General features: G+C 39.4%; 1 protein-coding gene across 2 annotated transcripts; it reads left to right on the top strand.

Moving 5' to 3' along the window:
• The first annotated feature begins 553 nt into the window (after positions 1-553).
• Positions 554-13821, top strand: aatf (apoptosis antagonizing transcription factor). Of its 2 annotated transcripts, XM_020702580.2 has the most exons (2): positions 554-1577; positions 13358-13821. In XM_020702580.2, exons 1-2 carry the CDS (start codon positions 638-640, stop codon positions 13804-13806), a joined length of 1389 nt encoding a protein of 462 aa, XP_020558239.1. In that variant the 5' UTR covers positions 554-637; the 3' UTR covers positions 13807-13821. The 2 variants fall into 2 exon arrangements, with proteins under 2 accessions (XP_020558239.1, XP_004068296.1); XM_004068248.4 differs by lacking the exon at positions 13358-13821 and having other exon boundaries at positions 563-2897.
• The last annotated feature ends 9492 nt before the right edge of the window (positions 13822-23313 follow it).

The following is a 23313-nucleotide window of genomic DNA, read 5'->3' as shown; positions in this document are numbered from 1 at the left end:
GATTTTTTTCTGCCGGTCTGCTTTACTGACAAGCAAATCTGCTTTTCAGCACAAAAAATTCTTAAGTATTTCCTAAAGATGTCAATTTAAATTAATTTAAAATAATGAAAAACAAATAACGAAATTTTAAAAAAGTAAAAAAAAAAGATTTTAAAAAGTTGTAATTAATTTGAAAATATCTAATGGTCTACTGTAATCTTGAAAATAAAACTCTCCTGATTCTTTAACAAAACATTTTTATGTTTTTTTTTAATTAGGCCATGAAAACCTCAAATTTCTTTGATCTTACTTTTCAAATTGAAGTGTTACATTTACTTAATTTCTTGCAGCACAGAACAGAAAACGTGTGAAAACTGTCATAGAAAGGAACAAAATAACGTATTTGGGGTTTTTTTTAATTAAAATTTATTTATTAAGTTACAAGCTTGCTACTATCTATTTAAATAGAAGCGCACAGTTTGTTGTCTGGCTTCAACGTGGCTCCAGTCCAAGTTTTTCTTAGGGGAAAAAACGTAATGAAACAAACACGCGAGTGTTTCTGCCTTGCAGACAGCGTTCAGGGATAATCCAAATACCTGTCGCGTGTTGCCTGCGTCACCGTCGTGCTGTCGCCTCAGTGCTGCGTGCATGGCTCGGAATGGCGGGTTCTTTTTCACAAGCGCTTGAAGAACTTCTGAACCCTGAGCCCACATTCATAGATCCGGAGGATCACGACGTTCAGGAGTCCACGCGAGCGCGCGTAATCCACAGACCTAACGATGAAGAGGAGAAGGACGAAGACGAACAACACGCCACGAGCGCGCTGCGGATACGCAACTGCGATCCGCAGTCTGACACGCGGTACAAGGGGAGGGTGGTGACCCGGAGACAGCTGCTGGATGAAGAGGAGGAAGAGGATGACACCGAGGAGGAGGAAGCTGATCAAAAATGTAACAAACCATACTTGAAAGAGAAGAAGGTGAAGTTGGAGGGGGAAGAAGAAATCAGCGAAAAAGATGAAGATGAGAGTGAAGAAGAAGAGGAAGATATGGAGGAGGAGGAAGATGACGATCATTGTGAGGAAGAGGAGGAAATTCAGGATGGTGATTCCCTGCAGGATTCTGATAATGCCTCCTTGATGAAGACCTCTGACTCCTTAATGGACTATCATCGTCTGGCGGAGGGCGTGGAGGATCTGGAAGTTAGCGAGGAAGATGACGATGAGGAGGAGAGTGGAGAGTCTGGAGAAAGTGATGAAGAAGATGAATCTGTTGAGGAAGAGGAGGGTGTGCACACATTTTCTCAGGACAAAGTGGACGGGGAGGTGGAGAAGGGGATGGCTGTGAGGAACCAGCTGGCTCTGTGGGACCAGTTCCTTGAGGCCCGGATCAAGATCCAGAAGGCTCTGGTGTCGGCTAACCAGCTGCCGCAGCCTCACACCTTCCCAGAGTTCCAGAAGAGGGGCGGCACAGAGCTGCAGGGGGTGCTGGGAAACACCCACAAGGCTTTGAAGGCCCTCCAGAGGTCCCTGCTGGAGCTGCAGGACCTGCTGCTGGAGCAAAACCCAGACACGAAGAGCATAGCGGGTCACAGTGAAGATGAAGAGCTTGTCAGTGATGAAGAGCATGCAGAGCGGCGAGCGCCGAAGCGAAAGCTGGAGATGGCGGACTACCCAGCCCTCATGGCCAAACGCTTCTCCTCCTTTGAGTCTTTCCGCACCGCCACGCTGCAGAAGTGGGACGACAGAACCAGGCTGGCGGGGGGCCGCGGCGGCGGGGGCTTCGGGGCCTTTGACAGGAGTGTTGTGACCCAGGTGCAGCAGGTGCTGGAGGACAAGGAGAGGCTGGTGCAGCGTACCCAGATGCAGCGCTCCGAGTACAGAGTTCTGGGGAGAACGGAGAAGCGCCTGGACACATGTGAGAACACAGGCGAGCAGGAGGGGCTGCCGGCCTCCCTCAAACCCAACAGCCACCTCAAACATCTAGACGAGGACATCTTCGACGACGACGACTTCTACCACCAGCTCCTGAGGGAGCTGATCGAGCGCAAGACCAGCGCGACGGATTCGAACGAGCAGCTGGCCACGGGCCGGCAGTGGCTGGCCATCCAGAAGCTGCGCAGCAAGATGAAGAGGAAGGTGGACACCAGAGCCAGCAAGGGCCGCAAGATCCGCTTCCACGTCCACTCCAAGCTGCTCAACTTCATGGCGCCGATGGACAACAGCTCCATGAGTGACGAGGCGCGCAGCGAGCTTTTCCGCAGCCTGTTTGGACAGAGCACCCTCCTGAGGCCGGAGTGTAATCTATTACTGCAGGACAGCAAAGTAAAGGAGTAGTTTTTTCAGTCACTGTCAAAATCTGAGGGTGGAAATCTGTAATCTGGTTTGAAATGTAATCTTGTTTCCTTTAATAAAATTTGACAAAAGTGCATAGGTTTCTGCTCTGCTAGTGGGAGGGAGGAATAAGTCAGTGGAAAAGTTTGAAAAAAAGTACTGAAGCTCAAACTTTATTCAACTCATAAACAAACAGTTCAAGGACAGCAGTACAGTGGCCCAGAAGGGTCACAACTCTTTAGATTTTGCAACACAGCATAAAATAGCACACTACAATTCATCACAACACCAAACAAATTAACTCACAACACAAACCAATAACTTACGACACTTGAACTCACAACACAACAGTTGAACTCAAAATGGAAGTTAAATTCAACAGAAGTTGCTGTGCTTTTATTCTGAAATTCCACTGGGCTAAAACATTGGTGGTCACGTCTCCATTCAGGGTTCATAAACTCGTTCAAAGATTCTCCTGCAGTTTCTCTGAAGCTGAGATTTGTCTGTATGTCAGCCGCTTCCTTCCGTGTGTTTCTGTGACCCACTTTGCAGGCCCTCTCAATAATCCGAGAGGGGAAAATAAAAAAATAAATAAAATTAGGGGACCTTTTTTATTATTAGCATTGTCGCTATGAAAATAAGAAAAATGTCAGTTTGTTAAAGTTTGACAAAGATTCACAGATTCGGACTTCCGGCCATCAAAACTCTTCTGAACAATTTTATCAAAAGGCAAAAAAAAAGATTTTTCTTTAGAAATGCATTTGTAGTTCACTTTCAGAGTTAATACAAAATGATTGACATACTTCCATTTGCATTTAAACGTTTATCAGAAGAGTTACTGAGGCCGGAAATCTGTAAATATCTTTCAAACTTTAACAAACTGATAGTTTTCTTATTTTCACAGTGACAAATTGTTTTGTGTTGTGAGTTATTGTGTTGTGTTGTGAGTTAAAGTGTTGTGTTGTGAGTAATTGTGTTGTAAGTTATTGTTTCGTATTATGAGTTATTGTTTCGTGTCGTTGTGTTGTGTGTTATTGTATTGTGAGTTATTGTTTCGTATTATGAGTTATTGTTTCGTGTCGCTGTGTTGTGTGTTTTTGTGTTGTGAGTTATTGTTTCGTATTATGAGTTATTGTTCCGTATTGTGAGTTTTTGTTTCATGTTGTGAGTTGTTGTGTTGTGAGTTATTGTGTTGTGAATTATTGTTTCGTGTTGTGAGTTAATTTTTAAGTGTTAACTTGAGATTTCACAAAATAGTACACTACAATTCGTCACAACACTAAAAAAATCCCACATTTGAACATTTATCAGAAGAGTTACTGAGGCCATAAATCTGTGAACATCTTTTTAACTTTAACAAACTGATATTTTTCTTATTTTCATAGTGAAAAATTGTTTTGTGTTATGAGTTATTGTTTCGTGTTGTGAGTTATTGGGATGTGAGTTATTGTGTTGTGAGTTGTTGTGTTGTGAGTTATTGTTTTGTATTGTGAGTTATAGTGTGGTGAGTTATTGTTTTGTGTTATGGGTTTTTGGGATGAGAGTTTTTATGTTGTGTTGTGAGTTATTTTTTGTGTTGTGAGTTATTGTTTTTTGTTGTGAGTTATTGTGTTGTGAGTTGTTGTATCGTGTTATTAGTTCTGGTTTGTATTATGAGTTAATGTGTTGTGTTGTGAGTTATTGTTTCGTATTGTGAGTTAATCTTTTTAGTGTTGTGACGAACAGATTAGATTTCACAAAACAACACAAAATAACACACTACAATTCATCTGGGGGGTATTCCATGAAGCATGTTTACACTACTCTGACTTTAAGCCTGAACTCTGGCTGAAATCCGCCTGAACTTGCTTACTCTGGGTATGTCAGTTCCAAAAGACCGGATATGAATTAGCGTAATTACGCTCGACTTGGTAACCCTGGGTTAATGCACATGCACAGCAAGTACATAAAGACATTCTCAATGGATCGCCGATTTCCGGAGTCACTATGGAAACGCGTGGAGAAAAAAAGAGAGCGCTACACTTCAGTGAGACGGAGACTGAGATTTTAATGACGGCGTATGAAGATTATACGTCCATCAAAAAAGTAACATGACTGCATCAGTAAAACAAAGAGTTTCTGCTTGTAGTAGAAGAACAGACAACGTAAACGCACGAGTTTCTGATCTTGTTTCCATTTTCCTTGTGACGCATATATATATATATAAAACTTTTCCAATTTTGCCAACTTAAATGAATTACTTCTATGGTAACAAATAATTGAGTTAAATTTATTCAACCTAATTTCATACATGTGTAAAGCTCAAGAATTGTTTATACAACTCAAATGTACGTATTTATCTAACTAAATGTCATATTACTCCAATTCAATTAATATTTTTTCCATCTTAATTAATTATAATTCTTGAACTGTCATATGTCTAAATTTGAGCGAGCCCGCAGATATACTCATTTGTATAACAATAAAAAGAGCAACATGCGCAGCCTGCTTAAATTCATCTATGAGTTTTCCATCACTGTCATTACTAGAATTCATGGTAGGGGTTCTATAAAAACTCATTATCCTCTCCCTCCCTCTTACTCGTGGTGCAGAGACTTAAGCATAGTAGGACAAAATAACTCGGCAAAACACTGTAAAATACCTAAACAACTAAACACATTCGGTCAAAAACCCACACTTAAACTCTAATCCGACAAGACAGGCAAAGGGAATGGTATCCCACAATCCCTTGCGGCAACGCTGATAACAGCAGCACCAAAGCTACACCTACTTAATTGAATTAATTTGAATGAAAGTAAAATAACTGCCTGAAAACTACGTGTTAATTTTAAGCTGACTTAACAAAATAAATGATTTATCTTAACTGATGCAAATAATTAAGTTAGATCAAAGTCAAAAAGTTTATCTTTCCAACATCCATATGTGGTCTTATCACCCTCTCATGGTGGAAAAAGTTTTATCTGAGCTTCTTCATCCACTAAATCATCTTCAAATGGACACGCCATGCTGCTTCACCTCTCTGAAAACAAATTAACCTTCAACCAAACCTGCTCCAGACCAGGTTATGTTTAGAGCATGAGTTACTATGGCAACTTGATATATCCTGATACATACCTTCATTTCTGGAACCGAAAGCTGAGGTTATCAACTTCCTTAGCCTCAAACTTACCGTGGGAGCTAGCATAACCTGCTTTCTGGAATACCCTCCTGTTGGACTGTAAAATGAAATGATGGTCTCCACCATCTCCACCTATTGTGCGACACTGACTCGGGTCCTCAAACATCACAAGGGAGCCACCAAGTTGTTCATCTACACTCAAGACTACGTATTTAGCCCAAGTTGAAACATTTTTATTTATTTTTTTAAGAGTTTTTACAGTCCAAGTATTTAAAAACTTGATGTCGATTTGGGCATCCACAAAGGATGATGGACTTCTGACTGATTTTTTCAGAAATATTTAGTTATTTTCAAGCGTCAGCTGTTGGCTTTCAGCATAAACAGGTGATGTCTAAGAAGGACATGCAACGCTTGACCTCGGGCTTGAAGTGCCTTCAACATTTCCAGCAGAGCTGTGCTGGGATGTGAAGCTGCAGGAAAGGAAGACTTTTATTTTGGCGTTGACTTCCTGAAGTTTAATCTGTTGTTTTAAAAATGGATCCTGTTTTTACAGTCTAACTGAAATCTATTTAGGGAGAATATAGGTGAATATATATTTTCTTCTGAGAGAAGAGCTTCTATCTGAGCAATAACAATAAAATAATAATGAATCAGATTTTAGTTTCTCTGTTTTTGTATTCATGTTAATGAAACAATAATGCTGCCTCTATTCTTAAAGAACTACATTTATTGGTTAACATTTGGCTTTACAAACTTGTGTGGATTAGAATTTTGAATAAAAAACATTTGCAAACCTATTCAGACTGCAGTTGAAACCTATTAAAATGCAATCATCTTTAAAAATTTGCTGTTCAAGTTTCTCAAATCATTGAAATGAACAAATTTGAAATGTGCTTTGACATATTTCTAAAATATTTGCAGGACAACAAAGTTGTTGGAAAATATTTTAGAAATGAGTTCTACACTAGGAAAAAAGCAAAAAGCAATGTGGAGTCATGCCTCGTGTCTAAACTACAAAAGTGTTTTAAGGTCAGAAAGTCACGGTCACATGACTTCTAATCAAATCTAATCAATGTCTTCTAATCAATCAGATCCAAACCTGTGAAAACGGCTTTATGGTTGTGATTCACTCACAGTTTAAATTGACGTAAGTCAATAATTCAGGAACAGCCGATGAATTTATTTCCAGCTATGAAAAAAATTCACTTATGATTTGCTTTCAGATAAATACTAAATGAAGGAAATTTGGAGTCGGGTGTTTGATTTTTGCAACAACTGGTGTCAGAGCACGAGGTTTTGGGGGAAGCTTCAGGATGTTGTGATTTAAACTTCCGTCCAAAAAAATGCTTCATATATTAATTGATTACATTAAATTGTCCCTTCATGTGATTGTGAGAGTTCATGGGTGTTTGATTTGTGACCCTGCGACGGACTGGCAACCTGTCCAGGATGTCCCCTGGTTTCACCCACGAGTGGCCGGGATAAAATTAAATAAAGGATCACTCAGTTTGTAAGAACAATAACATTGAAACAATGTGCAAAAAGAAACAAAAAGTTGTGTTAATGGCTGCAATGTGCCTGCTTTGTGCTACACGTCTTTCCAAACGAGGTTGCAGGTTTGTTACAGCTACTAAATCATGCTCAATATTGAGCCTAGCTCTGTTCTTTGTTTTCAAAGTGGCAACAGCAGAAAATCTCACAAAGATAGGATGTAAAATGGAAGCAGAATGAGTGGATGCTCCATCTACACACACAGCAGAATTCAGGGAGTGTCTGTGCTGTAGACCTCATCATGGGTTACCATGTAAACCATGTAAAATAGAGCTAACCTGGGTTACATGGTAATCAAATTGAAACTAAACAGACTAAGCTGAACTGGGCATCCCTGCCCTTAGACCCTACTTCTTGGTAAGGATATTCTATCTTTCATTTACTGTAAAAGCTTTACATCGAATGCACAGGATGGATTTAAAGAATATGTTTAAAATAAGCCCGGCACTTTCTTCACCAAATTTAAGGTTTCTGTAACTTTTTTTGACCTGTCTTTTTCTAGCCAGTGCCATTCAACCTTCTGCTCAAGCTGAGGTCATTCCCATCAAGTGGTGATGTTGTAAGTCCCAAAAGACTTAAAGCGGGGTTTGGACTTCTGAGGCACCTGCCTCCAACTACCACCCAAACCACAACCTCAGTTTTATTTGCCAAAGGCAAAGATCTTTTTTTTCTTTACTTTTAAAGCTTCTAAAACTTTCTTAAGCAGTCTTTTTTTTGCTGTCTTTACTTTATTAGGATAAATGGGTTTGCATTTTCAGAAACAGTAATTTGTTTTTATTTCTAATCTTCAGCTTTATCCATTTGAAGTGAAAGGTAAAGTTTTTTTGTGTTGGGGAAACCAGAGCACCTGGAGAAAACCCAAAATTAAGTCATTTCTACACCCGAATCCAAAAATGCACATTGTTTATTTCTATGAATCTACAGTTTGTTGTATTTTCGAAATAAAAGAAGTGAAAAGTAACGTTTTTAAAGAAATCCCAAAGAGTTACCGTAAATTCTGGACCACATAGCGCACCCGATTACTAGCCGCACCCACCCATTTTCACGTGTGTGACTACTTTTATACATACACAAGCCGCGTCGGAATACAAGCCGCATGTATTAGGCAACATTGTCATCCTGACAAATCACGTCCTGACTCCCAGAGTGAGTGCATTCGTTAGCACACTGTGGGTGAAGTCAGCTTTGCCTCAGGCTGATGTATTTGAGTATATCTACATCTGCCAAACAGCATGGAACTCTATTCTGTTCACAAGCCTCAGTTATGGTTTTTTTTATTCATTTATGTATTTATTTATTTATTTATTTATTTATTTATTTATTTTTTAACTTATTGACAATCAAGTTATCATACATAAAATTACAAACAGTAACCATATAATCAACATTACCTCCCTCAGTTATGATGAGGAAATTTACATCCGCGATCCCCCATTTCCCATGAGTCTTAGGGGCTAAAGGCGGGGCCAATGCCATTCGCCATTCTGTTGTAAGCGTTTAAGAATGAGCAAGTATCAGCAGTGCATGGAGGGGTAAACGGGTAAAGCTCTCCTTCCGCTTGTGTCGCGGCAGCGTTATGGGAGTAACAGGGCTGGTTAAAACAGTGTTTTTCAACCAGTGTGCCGCGGCACACTAGTGTGCCGTAGGAGATGGTCAAGTGTGCCGTGGGAAATTGCCCTCATTAATCATTAACTGATCTAAAAACATTTTCCATCTCCAGGAAATCAGCTCTTTGTTCATCCAAACAGGCCCTGATAAAACACTGAGTAGTTACGAATATAAAAGATCTTAAAATAGCTTTTTCTTTGTGTTTATTTGATTCTATTAAAGACATTTTGATAAGAATTACGGTACCACGATTTACCTGCAGCTATAGCGGTTTGCGGAAAAGTCCCGCCCCTTTAACTGTCTCCGCCAATGATTGTTGAAGGCTTAATCACATGTCATCAGTCTGACCAATCAGAAGTGGTTAAAGTCTTCACTTCCTTGTTCTTAATTCTGCGCATAAAGTCTCTCAGTTCCAACAAAAATACCAGCTAAAGCTCGTCTTTAGCGGTGTAGCTTTCCACAGAGTACGGTGTCAGACCGTGAACAAAACTATGAAGCTTAGAGACGCAAGTCTTTCTGCCCTTTTTGGGCAGTTTTCACACTACATCTCCCATGATGCATTGGCTTAAAGGGCCAGTGTCCCAGCGCACAATGAGTAATCCGCGTGAAATGTCTAGAAACCTCAACGAACAAACAGTTTCTAAATTTTCTAATTTAACTTTTATTTCATGTCTTAGAAAAAACAGCCGCAAATTCCTGCTTTTTCGGCCACAATTATCACAAAATGCACGTGAGATTGCGGGGAGGGGGGGGGGGGGGGGCTGTCGATCAATACAGACCATGCCGGTACAGAGATGCTGGTGTGCCGCGGGGTTTTTGTCAAGGTTAAAGTGTGCCGTGGCTCAGGAAAGTTTGAAAAACACTGTTAAAAAACACACCGCTAAAATAAAGCAGCGGCGACTGAAAAGCGCGCGCCTCAGCACGATACGCGCGCCTCCTCGCGGCACGTGGGTCAGAAGTTTCCTTCCACAACAACTGTGTCCGAAAATACGTACATCGCGGCCGCCACTTAAAACCATAAATTAACCGCATCACTGAATAAGCCCCACGGCTGTAAGTGCAGGAAAAAAGTAGCGGCTTATAGTCCTGAAATTACAGTAGTTATTTCCACGCTCCTGGAAAACTAGATCTCTTAACAGTCCCCAGATGACACATTCCCACAACATGAAAAAAAAACCCACTAGTTTTTTCAAACAAAATCCTTATTTTGATTTCCATTTTAAATCAAATATCTACATTTAAAAATGTGTTCTTTTGAAGGTTTAGTTTTGAATAGATTTGTTTTATTCTGGAAACTAGAGAACCTTTAACCTTCATTTAGTCCCTAGCTCTATCCTACAAAGGTTACATGGTAACCCAAACTAAACTAAACAGAATATGCTAAACTAAACTGGGCTCTTGCCCTTTGACCCTCCTTCTTTTTATTCTGGAAACTAGAGCACCTTTAATCCTACATTTGGTGCCTAGTTTTATCCTATAAGGGTTGTTAAGGCTTCTTTAACTTTTGTTTGTCCTGTCTTTTCTTCCCCCCTGTTGGGATGCGGATGTCCTGTTGAGGTTTTCTCCAAGGAAAAAGGAACTCTTCCGCTTCAGATTCAGTCAGCTGTCTCGCACCTAACTTATTTTCTAATTTTGGAAGTGAGTCACTTGGCGTTGGCTCAGTTCTCTGCAGCCTTGTCTTGGGAGGGGTACTAGGGCGTGGCGTGCATTGTGACGTTCTCATGTCTGTGCTCTGATTAACCTTGCTTTGTTTTTGATTAATCGGAGGCAAATGAAAACGTTTTGTTGGAAGAGTAGGTGAGAGATTTCCTTTAGTCAAATTATGTCCACGCGTCAGAGACAAGGGTTCCAGTTTTGGTCTTTTTAAAGGAACGAACATGTTCTGATGTTGAGAGCCAATCTTTGGGTCCGAATCACTTAAATGGGAAACTTTCATCTTTTCAGTGTTGCAAATTGGAGGATGTGGGTGCCTGTAGTTAACCTTGTCTTCTGAGATATCTACAGAAGAATCTGTCATCTCCAGGCTTTCAAATTCAACCAACACTTCATCTTGTATGGTATATTCAGAGGTACAGGGTTCCTCACCAAAGCTGTAGTGGTCTTTACCAGGGAAGGGTGGATGATATGTTTCCAAATCGACAACAGGTGCACAAGGCGGTACTTTTATTTTTCTTGACGCATTAAACGGTTTCTTTGTACTGGAAACCTCTATTTCCCTAGTGTTGTGAGGAGGGGGATGTGGGCGCCTGTAGTTGGATTCGTCCTCTGAGCTATCTTTATACGTATCTGACCTTTTCGGGCGGACACTTGCATCCAAGACCTCCTCTTGCTTAATATGTTTAGAGTCACAGTGTTCTTCATCAAAGCTGTAGTGGTCCTTACCAGGGAAGGGTGGATGACATGTGTCCAAATTGACAACAGGTGCACAAGGCGGTATTAGTTTTCTTGATGTCTTAAATGGTCCCTTTGTGGTAGAAACCTCCATCTCCCTGGTGTTGTGAGGAGGAGGATGTGGGTACTTGTGCTGAAAACTTTCTTCTGAGCCTTGGTCAGATATGTTTTCCATCCTTTGTCTCGCATTTTTAGGGGGGAAAGGATTTGCAAACTTATTTTGACTGTTATCCTCCGCCTTCTTTGTATCTCGGATTGGTATTGGAGGCGCCTTTTTTTCTTTCACAGCGGTCGAATTTGAAGCCCCATGCTTATGACGTCTATTTGCTAACATTTCTTGCAGAGTTGCATGACTCAAATGGGGCGTGTGACAAATAATACTACGACTTAGTAATATAACGTCCTTAAGCCGGAACCCCCCTATTTCTCTTAATTCTTCAAACATTTCTTCATCGTCTATTTCCAATAATTTGAGAAGTTCGATCTGTTTTTCGATCAGATTGTTTTTGTCCAGTGCCAGCAATCTGAGTAGCGCTTTGTCAACTGTCATTAGTGCTCTGAACTTTTCAGTGTCGATGAGTTTCTGTGAAGCAAGTGCTAAATCGAATGCAACTGATCTCTTTTTATTTTCTGTTGTGATTGTTTCATCCTTTACAACTTCAAAGGATCCATGTGTAGCTGATTCAAAAGCAGCCTTTATCATAAAGCTGTTATCAGGTTCTGGAATCCTTTCTTCACATATTCTCTGTCGTTCTTTTTTCTCAAAAGATTGTACGTTACAAACCAAAGCAGCCTGGCTTGCTTCCAAATTTTTTGCTTGTTTTTCTAATGCAATCCTTTCAGCTTCTTTCCTCTGAAGATGCTGCTGGAACCTTAAAGCCTTTTCTTCTTTTAGTCTTTTTTGTTCCTCTTCCAAATGTTTAAAAGCCTCTTCTTGGAGCCTTTGGCGATCTTGTGCTCTTTTCCTTTTTTTAAATTCAACTACATCAACATGCTGGGGTTGTTCCTCATCGCTACTGGCCCCCTGTACTTCTAATTTCCTCTGTTTGTTTACATGCCATTGTGCAAAACGTTGTCTTTCTATTTGCTCGTGAACAGTCATTGCCCTTGAGGAAGGCCGATTTCCTGTCATTTCCTGTCCACACCTTGAAAACATTGTTGTTTTCTCTTTTTGAGTTTCTTTGTTTTACTGACGACAAACAACTGAATCGAAAATTTCAACCAAATGTTAGGTCTATAAGTTAATTTCACGGGGTGCTCGATGACTCATATGACATCACTACTTTTTTTCTCTAGACACCAAACGACATCATTTGACAGCATTTTACATCACTGCAGGAAATGTTGTAAATGCATTATGATGTCATCAAGTGGGCAGGGCTTGTGTGTGTAACTGGATGAAGTCAGTTTACATCATTGACTGTTTATGACAACAGAATCGAGTGAGTGTAATGTCTCCCATAGAAAATGGCTTACTTCCGGTTCCAGCAAGATGAATTCAGTTCTCCTTTTGGCAGCATCCATGTTGGACGTGGTTAGTAGTTTGTCACAATCGGTCTGGGTTCATGTTTTTATAGCAAACCCCCTTACCAATCAAGAGTGAGCTTGTTAGAATTCCAGAATGTGAAAACATTCCAAGGTGTGAATGTGTGTGTGAATAGGTGTGTGATTGTGGTCCCACATCAGACTGCCAACCTGTCCAGGGTGTACCCTGCTTTTGCCCACAAGTGGACCAGTTAAGCTCTGGCACCCAAGCTGTAATTACTACAAGCTCAGTGAGACATGTACAACATAGTTTTAACTTGGAATAGCAAGTTGCTACCGGTACAAAATAAAAAACGCATATTTCGGGGCTTCATATAAGAACGTGTGAGGCTGTGCAGATGTGCAGTGAGCAGAGCTTCTCTCAAAATGCTGATGGCGAAGCGGGGCAAAGTTCCGCTGTACTTCACAGTAGGGTTGTGCCAATGGATGATACCATCGTCCATCTTGATGGGTGACTGACATCACGATGGAGAGATACCATCGTGATGCCACGCCCCGGCCACGCTGCGAGTCGACACCATAACCACCATTTACATGTGCAAAATATCTTGATCGGATCATTGGTCGGATTAAAATCCAACCGTGTACATGAGCCCAGAAATTTTTTTTCAGATTATAAAAAACATTCCCATTACCTGCAGGGAAGCGAACAAGTTGGTGAAGATGAGGATGACTCCTCACGGCTTATATCTCTCATTCATTCAAGCGAATGTAAAAACAAATGGTTAGAAACACCCACACGTGGACGTTTACCATTCAAATGAAACTTTATTTATAAAACAGGAAAGTTGTGTGGCTCAAGATCACCTTAACAATCAGTTTTTATCATGAAGATGAAGAGCTCGTCAGTGATGAAGAGCGTGCAGAGCGGCGAGCGCCAAAGCGAAAGCTGGAGATGGCGGACTACCCAGCCCTCATGGCCAAACGCTTCTCCTTCTTTGAGTCTTTCTGCACCGCCACGCTGCAGAAGTGGGACGACAGAGCCAGGCTGGCGGGGGGCCGCGGCGGCGGGGGCTTCGGGGCCTTTGACAGGAGTGTTGTGACCCAGGTGCAGCAGGTGCTGGAGGACAAGGAGAGGCTGGTGGAGCGTACCCAGATGCAGCGCTCCGATTACAAAGTTCTGGGGAGAACGGAGAAGCGCCTGGACACATGTGAGAACACAGGCGAGCAGGAGGGGCTGCCGGCCTCCCTGAAACCCAACAGCCACCTCAAACATCTAGCAATAATTCGAGAGGGCAAAATAAAAACAAAAATGAAATTAGGGGACCTTTTTTATTATTAGTATTGTCGCTATGAAAATAAGAAAAATATCAGTTTGGTAAAGTTTGACAAATATTCACAGATTCGGACTTCCGGCCATCAAAACTCTTCTGAACAATTTTATCAAAAGGCAAAAAAAAAGATTTTTCTTTAGAAATGCATTTGTAGCTCACTTTCAGAGTTAACACAAAATGATTGACATACTTCCATTTGCATTTAAACGTTTATCAGAAGAGTTACTGAGGCCGGAAATCTGTAAATATCTTTCAAACTTTAACAAACTGATAGTTTTCTTATTTTCACAGCGACAAATTGTTTTGTGTTGTGAGTCATTGTGTTGTGTTGTGAGTTAAAGTGTTGTGTTGTGAGTAATTGTGTTGTAAGTTATTGTTTCGTATTATGAGTTATTGTTTCGTTTCGTTGTGTTGTGTGTTTTTGTGTTGTGAGTTATTGTTTCGTATTATGAGTTATTGTTTCGTATTGTGAGTTTTTGTTCCGTTTCGTTGTGTTGTGTGTTTTTGTGTTGTGAGTTATTGTTTCGTATTATGAGTTATTGTTCCGTATTGTGAGTTTTTGTTTCATGTTGTGAGTTGTTGTGTTGTGAGTTATTGTGTTGTGAATTATTGTTTCGTGTTGTGAGTTAATTTTTAAGTGTTAATTTGAGATTTCACAAAATAGTACACTACAATTCGTCACAACACTAAAAAAATCCCACATTTGAACATTTATCAGAAGAGTTACTGAGGCCATAAATCTGTGAACATCTTTTTAACTTTAACAAACTGATATTTTTCTTATTTTCATAGTGAAAAATTGTTTTGTGTTATGAGTTATTGTTTCGTGTTGTGAGTTTTTGGGATGTGAGTTATTGTGTTGTAAGTTGTTGTGTTGTGAGTTATTGTTTTGTATTGTGAGTTATAGTGTGGTGAGTTATTGTTTTGTGTTATGGGTTTTTGGGATGAGAGTTGTTATGTTGTGTTGTGAGTTATTTTTTGTGTTGTGAGTTATTGTTTTTTGTTGTGAGTTGTGTTGTGAGTTGTTGTATCATGTTATTAGTTCTTGTTTTGTATTATGAGTTAATGTGTTGTGTTGTGAGTTATTGTTTGGTATTGTGAGTTAATCTTTTTAGTGTTGTGACGATCAGATTACATTTCACAAAACAACACAAAATAACACACTTCATCTGGGGGGTATTCCAGGAAGCATGTTTAACCCTTGTGCTATCTTAGATGACCCCACCCTTACATTGACGTGTTCTCCCTACCATGACAAAGGTGGATAAAGGTGGAAAGATTTCACGTAAACCATGGACACCAGTGAGGTTCACAAATCATTTAAGAAAAAATGTTCAGCGCACTGTCTAGTGGGTCTAGATGACCCAACTCCCAACATTAAAATACCTAGGATAGCAAAAGGCTTACACTACCCTGACTTTAAGCCTGAACTCTGGCTGAAATCCGCCTGAACTTGCTTACTCTGGGTATGTCAGTTCCAAAAGACCGGATATGAATTAGCGTAATTACGCTCGACTTGGTAACCCTGGGTTAATGCACATGCACAGCAAGTACATAAAGACATTCTCAATGGATCGCCGATTTCCGGAGTCACTATGGAAACGCGTGGAGAAAAAAAGAGAGCGCTACACTTCAGTGAGACGGAGACTGAGATTTTAATGACGGCGTATGAAGATTATACGTCCATCAAAAAAGTAACATGACTGCATCAGTAAAACAAAGAGTTTCTGCTTGTAGTAGAAGAACAGACAACGTAAACGCACGAGTTTCTGATCTTGTTTCCATTTTCCTTGTGACGCATATATATATATATAAAACTTTTCCAATTTTGCCAACTTAAATGAATTACTTCTATGGTAACAAATAATTGAGTTAAATTTATTCAACCTAATTTCATACATGTGTAAAGCTCAAGAATTGTTTATACAACTCAAATGTACGTATTTATCTAACTAAATGTCATATTACTCCAATTCAATTAATATTTTTTCCATCTTAATTAATTATAATTCTTGAACTGTCATATGTCTAAATTTGAGCGAGCCCGCAGATATACTCATTTGTATAACAATAAAAAGAGCAACATGCGCAGCCTGCTTAAATTTATCTATGAGTTTTCCATCACTGTCATTACTAGAATTCATGGTAGGGGTTCTATAAAAACTCATTATCCTCTCCCTCCCTCTTACTCGTGGTGCAGAGACTTAAGCATAGTAGGACAAAATAACTCGGCAAAACACTGTAAAATACCTAAACAACTAAACACATTCGGTCAAAAACCCACACTTAAACTCTAATCCGACAAGACAGGCAAAGGGAATGGTATCCCACAATCCCTTGCGGCAACGCTGATAACAGCAGCACCAAAGCTACACCTACTTAATTGAATTAATTTGAATGAAAGTAAAATAACTGTCTGAAAACTACGTGTTAATTTTAAGCTGACTTAACAAAATAAATGATTTATCTTAACTGATGCAAATAATTAAGTTAGATCAAAGTCAAAAAGTTTATCTTTCCAACATCCATATGTGGTCTTATCACCCTCTCATGGTGGAAAAAGTTTTATCTGAGCTTCTTCATCCACTAAATCATCTTCAAATGGACACGCCATGCTGCTTCACCTCTCTGAAAACAAATTAACCTTCAACCAAACCTGCTCCAGACCAGGTTATGTTTAGAGCATGAGTTACTATGGCAACTTGATATATCCTGATACATACCTTCATTTCTGGAACCGAAAGCTGAGGTTATCAACTTCCTTAGCCTCAAACTTACCGTGGGAGCTAGCATAACCTGCTTTCTGGAATACCCTCCTGTTGGACTGTAAAATGAAATGATGGTCTCCACCATCTCCACCTATTGTGCGACACTGACTCGGGTCCTCAAACATCACAAGGGAGCCACCAAGTTGTTCATCTACACTCAAGACTACGTATTTAGCCCAAGTTGAAACATTTTTATTTATTTTTTTAAGAGTTTTTACAGTCCAAGTATTTAAAAACTTGATGTTGATTTGGGCATCCACAAAGGATGATGGACTTCTGACTGATTTTTTCAGAAATATTTAGTTATTTTCAAGCGTCAGCTGTTGGCTTTCAGCATAAACAGGTGATGTCTAAGAAGGACATGCAATGCTTGACCTCGGGCTTGAAGTGCCTTCAACATTTCCAGCAGAGCTGTGCTGGGATGTGAAGCTGCAGGAAAGGAAGACTTTTATTTTGGCGTTGACTTCCTGAAGTTTAATCTGTTGTTTTAAAAATGGATCCTGTTTTTACAGTCTAACTGAAATCTATTTAGGGAGAATATAGGTGAATATATATTTTCTTCTGAGAGAAGAGCTTCTATCTGAGCAATAACAATAAAATAATAATGAATCAGATTTTAGTTTCTCTGTTTTTGTATTCATGTTAATGAAACAATAATGCTGCCTCTATTCTTAAAGAACTACATTTATTGGTTAACATTTGGCTTTACACAAATAGACTTGTGTGGATTAGAATTTTGAATAAAAAACATTTGCAAACCTATTCAGACTGCAGTTGAAACCTATTAAAATGCAATAATCTTTAAAAATTTGCTGTTCAAGTTTCTCAAATCATTGAAATGAACAAATTTGAAATGTGCTTTGACATATTTCTAAAATATTTGCAGGACAACAAAGTTGTTGGAAAATATTTTAGAAATGAGTTCTACACTAGGAAAAAAGCAAAAAGCAATGTGGAGTCATGCCTCGTCTCTAAACTACAAAACTGTTTTAAGGTCAGAAAGTCACGGTCACATGACTTCTAATCAAATCTAATCAATGTCTTCTAATCAATCAGATCCAAACCTGTGAAAACGGCTTTATGGTTGTGATTCACTCACAGTTTAAATTGACGTAAGTCAATAATTCAGGAACAGCCGATGAATTTATTTCCAGCTATGAAAAAAAATCCCTTATGATTTGCTTTCAGATAAATACTAAATGAAGGAAATTTGGAGTCGGGTGTTTGATGCGTATTTTTGCAACAACTGGTGTCAGAGCACGAGGTTTTGGGGGAAGCTTCAGGATGTTGTGATTTAAACTCCGTCCAAAAAAATGCTTCATATATTAATTGATTACATTAAATTGTCCCTACATGTGATTGTGAGAGTTCATGGGTGTTTGATTTGTAACCCTGCGACGGACTGGCAACCTGTCCAGGATGTCCCCTGGTTTCACCCACGAGTGGCCGGGATAAAATTAAATAAAGGATCACTCGCTTTGTAAGAACAATAACATTGAAACAATGTGCAAAAAGAAACAAAAAGTTGTGTTAATGGCTGCAATGTGCCTGCTTTGTGCTACACGTCTTTCCAAACGAGGTTGCAGGTTTGTTACAGCTACTAAATCATGCTCAATATTGAGCCTAGCTCTGTTCTTTGTTTTCAAAGTGGCAACAGCAGAAAATCTCACAAAGATAGGATGTAAAATGGAAGCAGAATGAGTGGATGCTCCATCTACACACACAGCAGAATTCAGGGAGTGTCTGTGCTGTAGACCTCATCATGGGTTACCATGTAAACCATGTAAAATAGAGCTAACCTGGGTTACATGGTAATCAAATTGAAACTAAACAGACTAAGCTGAACTGGGCATCCCTGCCCTTAGACCCTACTTCTTGGTAAGGACATTCTATCTTTCATTTACTGTAAAAGCTTTACATCGAATGCACAGGATGGATTTAAAGAAAATGTTTAAAATAAGCCCGGCACTTTCTTCACCAAATTTAAGGTTTCTGTAACTTTTTTTGACCTGTCTTTTTCTAGCCAGTGCCATTCAACCTTCTGCTCAAGCTGAGGTTCATTCCCATCAAGTGGTGATGTTGTAAGTCCCAAAAGACTTAAAGCGGGGTTTGGACTTCTGAGGCACCTGCCTCCAACTACCACCCAAACAACAATCTCAGTTTTATTTGCCAAAGGCAAAGATCTTTTTTTTCTTTACTTTTAAAGCTTCTATAACTTTCTTAAACAGTCTTTTTTTTTTGCTGTCTTTACTTTATTAGGATAAATGGGTTTGCATTTTCAGAAACAGTAATTTGTTTTTATTTCTAATCTTCAGCTTTATCCATTTGAAGTGAAAAGTAAAGTTTTTTTTGTGTTGGGGAAACCAGAGCACCTGGAGAAAACCCAAAATTAAGTCATTTCTACACCCAAATCCAAAAATGCATCATTGTTTATTTCCATGAATCTACAGTTTGTTGTATTTTTGAAATAAAAGAAGTGAAAAGTAACGTTTTTAAAGAAATCCCAAAGAGTTACTTATTTCCACGCTCCTGGAAAACTAGATCTCTTAACAATCCCTAGATAACACATTCCCACAACATGAAAAAAAAAACCACTAGTTTTTTAAAAACAAAATCCTTATTTTGATTTCCATTTTAAATAAAATATCTACATTTAAAAATGTGTTCTTTTGAAGGTTTAATTTTGAATAGATTTGTTTTATTCTGGAAACTAGAGAACCTTTAACCTTCATTTAGTCCCTAGCTCTATCCTACAAAGGTCACATGGTAACCCAAACTGAACTAAACAGAATATGCTAAACTAAACTGGGCTCTTGCCCTTTGACCCTCCTTCTTTTTATTCTGGAAACTAGAGCACCTTTAATCCTACATTTGGTGCCTAGTTTTATCATATAAGGGTTGTTAAGGCTTCTTTAACTTTTGTTTGTCCTGTCTTTTCTTCCCCCCTGTTGGGATGCGGATGTCCTGTTGAGGTTTTCTCCAAGAAAAAAGGAACTCTTCCGCTTCAGATTCAGTCAGCTGTCTCGAACCTAACTTATTTTCTAATTTTGGAAGTGAGTCACTTGGCGTTGGCTCAGTTCTCTGCAGCCTTGTCTTGGGAGGGGTACTAGGGCGTGGCGTGCATTGTGACGTTCTCATGTCTGTGCTCTGATTAACCTTGCTTTGTTTTTGATTAATCGGAGGCAAATGAAAACGTTTTGTTGGAAGAGTAGGTGAGAGATTTCCTTTAGTCAAATTATGTCCACGCGTCAGAGACAAGGGTTCCAGTTTTGGTCTTTTTAAAGGAACGAACATGTTCTGATGTTGAGAGCCAATCTTTGGGTCCGAATCACTTAAATGGGAAACTTTCATCTTTTCAGTGTTGCAAATTGGAGGATGTGGGTGCCTGTAGTTAACCTTGTCTTCTGAGATATCTACAGAAGAATCTGTCATCTCCAGGCTTTCAAATTCAACCAACACTTCATCTTGTATGGTATATTCAGAGGTACAGGGTTCCTCACCAAAGCTGTAGTGGTCTTTACCAGGGAAGGGTGGATGATATGTTTCCAAATCGACAACAGGTGCACAAGGCGGTACTTTTATTTTTCTTGACGCATTAAACGGTTTCTTTGTACTGGAAACCTCTATTTCCCTAGTGTTGTGAGGAGGGGGATGTGGGCGCCTGTAGTTGGATTCGTCCTCTGAGCTATCTTTATACGTATCTGACCTTTTCGGGCGGACACTTGCATCCAAGACCTCCTCTTGCTTAATATGTTTAGAGTCACAGTGTTCTTCATCAAAGCTGTAGTGGTCCTTACCAGGGAAGGGTGGATGACATGTGTCCAAATTGACAACAGGTGCACAAGGCGGTATTAGTTTTCTTGATGTCTTAAATGGTCCCTTTGTGGTAGAAACCTCCATCTCCCTGGTGTTGTGAGGAGGAGGATGTGGGTACTTGTGCTGAAAACTTTCTTCTGAGCCTTGGTCAGATATGTTTTCCATCCTTTGTCTCGCATTTTTAGGGGGGAAAGGATTTGCAAACTTATTTTGACTGTTATCCTCCGCCTTCTTTGTATCTCGGATTGGTATTGGAGGCGCCTTTTTTTCTTTCACAGCGGTCGAATTTGAAGCCCCATGCTTATGACGTCTATTTGCTAACATTTCTTGCAGAGTTGCATGACTCAAATGGGGCGTGTGACAAATAATACTACGACTTAGTAATATAACGTCCTTAAGCCGGAACCCCCCTATTTCTCTTAATTCTTCAAACATTTCTTCATCGTCTATTTCCAATAATTTGAGAAGTTCGATCTGTTTTTCGATCAGATTGTTTTTGTCCAGTGCCAGCAATCTGAGTAGCGCTTTGTCAACTGTCATTAGTGCTCTGAACTTTTCAGTGTCGATGAGTTTCTGTGAAGCAAGTGCTAAATCGAATGCAACTGATCTCTTTTTATTTTCTGTTGTGATTGTTTCATCCTTTACCACTTCAAAGGATCCATGTGTAGCTGATTCAAAAGCAGCCTTTATCATAAAGCTGTTATCAGGTTCTGGAATCCTTTCTTCACATTTTCTCTGTCGTTCTTTTTTCTCAAATGATTGTACGTTACAAACCAAAGCAGCCTGGCTTGTTTCCAAATTTTTTGCTTGTTTTTCTAATGCAATCCTTTCAGCTTCTTTCCTCTGAAGATGCTGCTGGAACCTTAAAGCCTTTTCTTCTTTTAGTCTTTTTTGTTCCTCTTCCAAATGTTTAAAAGCCTCCTCTTGGAGCCTTTGGCGATCTTGTGCTCTTTTCCTTTTTTTAAATTCAACTACATCAACATGCTGGGGTTGTTCCTCATCGCTACTGGCCCCCTGTACTTCTAATTTCCTCTGTTTGTTTACATGCCATTGTGCAAAACGTTGTCTTTCTATTTGCTCATGAACAGTCATTGCCCTTGAGGAAGGCCGATTTCCTGTCATTTCCTGTCCACACCTTGAAAACATTGTTGTTTTCTCTTTTTGAGTTTCTTTGTTTTACTGACGACAAACAACTGAATCGAAAATTTCAACCAAATGTTAGGTCTATAAGTTAATTTCACGGGGTGCTCGATGACTCATATGACATCACTACTTGGTTTCTCTAGACACCAAACGACATCATTTGACAACATTTTACATCACTGAAGGAAATGTTGTACATTCATTATGATGTCATCAAGTGGGCGGGGCTTGTGTGTGTAACTGGATGAAGTCAGTTTACATCATTGACTGTTTATGACAACTGAATCGAGTGAGTGTAATGTCTCCCATAGAAAATGGCTTACTTCCGGTTCCAGCAAGATGAACTCACTTCTCCTTTTGGCAGCATCCATGTTGGACGTGGTTAGTAATTTGTCACAATCGGTCTGGGTCCATGTTTTTATAGCAAACCCCCTTACCAATCAAGAGTGAGCTTGTTAGAAATCCCGAATGTGAAAGCATTCCAAGGTGTGAATGTGTGTGTGAATAGGTGTGTGATTGTGGTCCCACATCAGACTGCCGACCTGTCCAGGGTGTACCCTGCTTTTGCCCACAAGTGGACCAGTTAAGCTCTGGCACCCGAGCTGTAATTACTACAAGCTCAGTGAGACATGTACAACATAGTTTTAACTTGGAATAGCAAGTTGCTACCGGTACAAAATAAAAAACGCATATTTCGGGGCTTCATATAAGAACGTGTGAGGCTGTGCAGATGTGCAGTGAGCAGAGCTTCTCTCAAAATGCTGATGGCGAAGCGGGGCAAAGTTCCGCTGTACTTCACAGGAAATTTTCAAATTCAGCAACCTGATGGATTAGAGCAGGGGTTCTCAAACTGTGGGGGGCGCCTCCCTGGGAGGGCGTGGAGGTATATCAGGGGGGGCGCGAGTCACCCGGTGGGACAAGGCTCAGAGGGGAAATGTGGCCCTGAAGTGCAAATCATTCAACAAATCAGTAAAAAAAAAAATGTTAAAAAGTAGAAGTACATTTTAAAAACAAAACAAAATTTCAGAAACCAAAACTTAAAAAACAAAAATGAAAAAACATTTTAGCAAACAAAATTAATTTCCAGAAAACAAAAAGAAAAATGAAAAAATGAAAACATTTCAGAAAACACAAAGAAATATTAAAAAATGAAAACATTTCAGAAAACAAAAAGAAATGTTTAAAAAACATTTTTCAGAAGACAGAATTAATTTCCAGAAAAAAATGAAATGTTCAAACATGAAAAACATTTCCAAACCGCAAGAGTAGGTACTATGGGAAAACGCTGATTGGATGATGACGTTAGTCCATCATTTGAACTGGAAATTATCTTAAATAAAGCAATGCTGTATTTTATCGTCCAACAACAATGTACAATAATAATCAACGTATTTCCTATTTACATGTTAAATCAAAAATGGAGCAACTGTTAATGAACTTTTAAGTTATTTTTTTATATTTTGCCTGACACACAAGAGCCACCCAGAAGTAGTTTGTGTGCACTATTGCCATGAAGTTTTGTTTTGTTTTTTTGTTGAAGAAACACTTGAGGTTTACAATTTGTAACAGTTGTATAAGGTGTTCAATAACTTACAATTATAACAAATATAGAAATAAGAAAACATGTACTAACGACAAATGTAAGATAAATTAAAAAATTATAACAATAATACAGAAAAATACTAACTTAAATAAAAAAGATTCAAACAAAAAGTTAATGTAAAAAAATGGGGGTTACATTGGCATTTAATGATTCTTAACGTAGGGGGTTATCAAAAAGTTGCAAAT

The sequence above is a fragment of the Oryzias latipes genome, chromosome 4 (genome assembly GCF_002234675.1).
Source record: "Oryzias latipes chromosome 4, ASM223467v1".
NCBI lineage: Eukaryota > Metazoa > Chordata > Actinopteri > Beloniformes > Adrianichthyidae > Oryzias > Oryzias latipes.
This window is presented reverse-complemented; position numbering and strand designations above follow the sequence as displayed.

What these genes read in the sequence shown, in the direction of transcription:
- aatf (XM_004068248.4), top strand. Translation starts at nt 638, where the DNA reads ATGGCGGGTTCTTTTTCACAAGCGCTTGAAGAACTTCTGAACCCTGAG.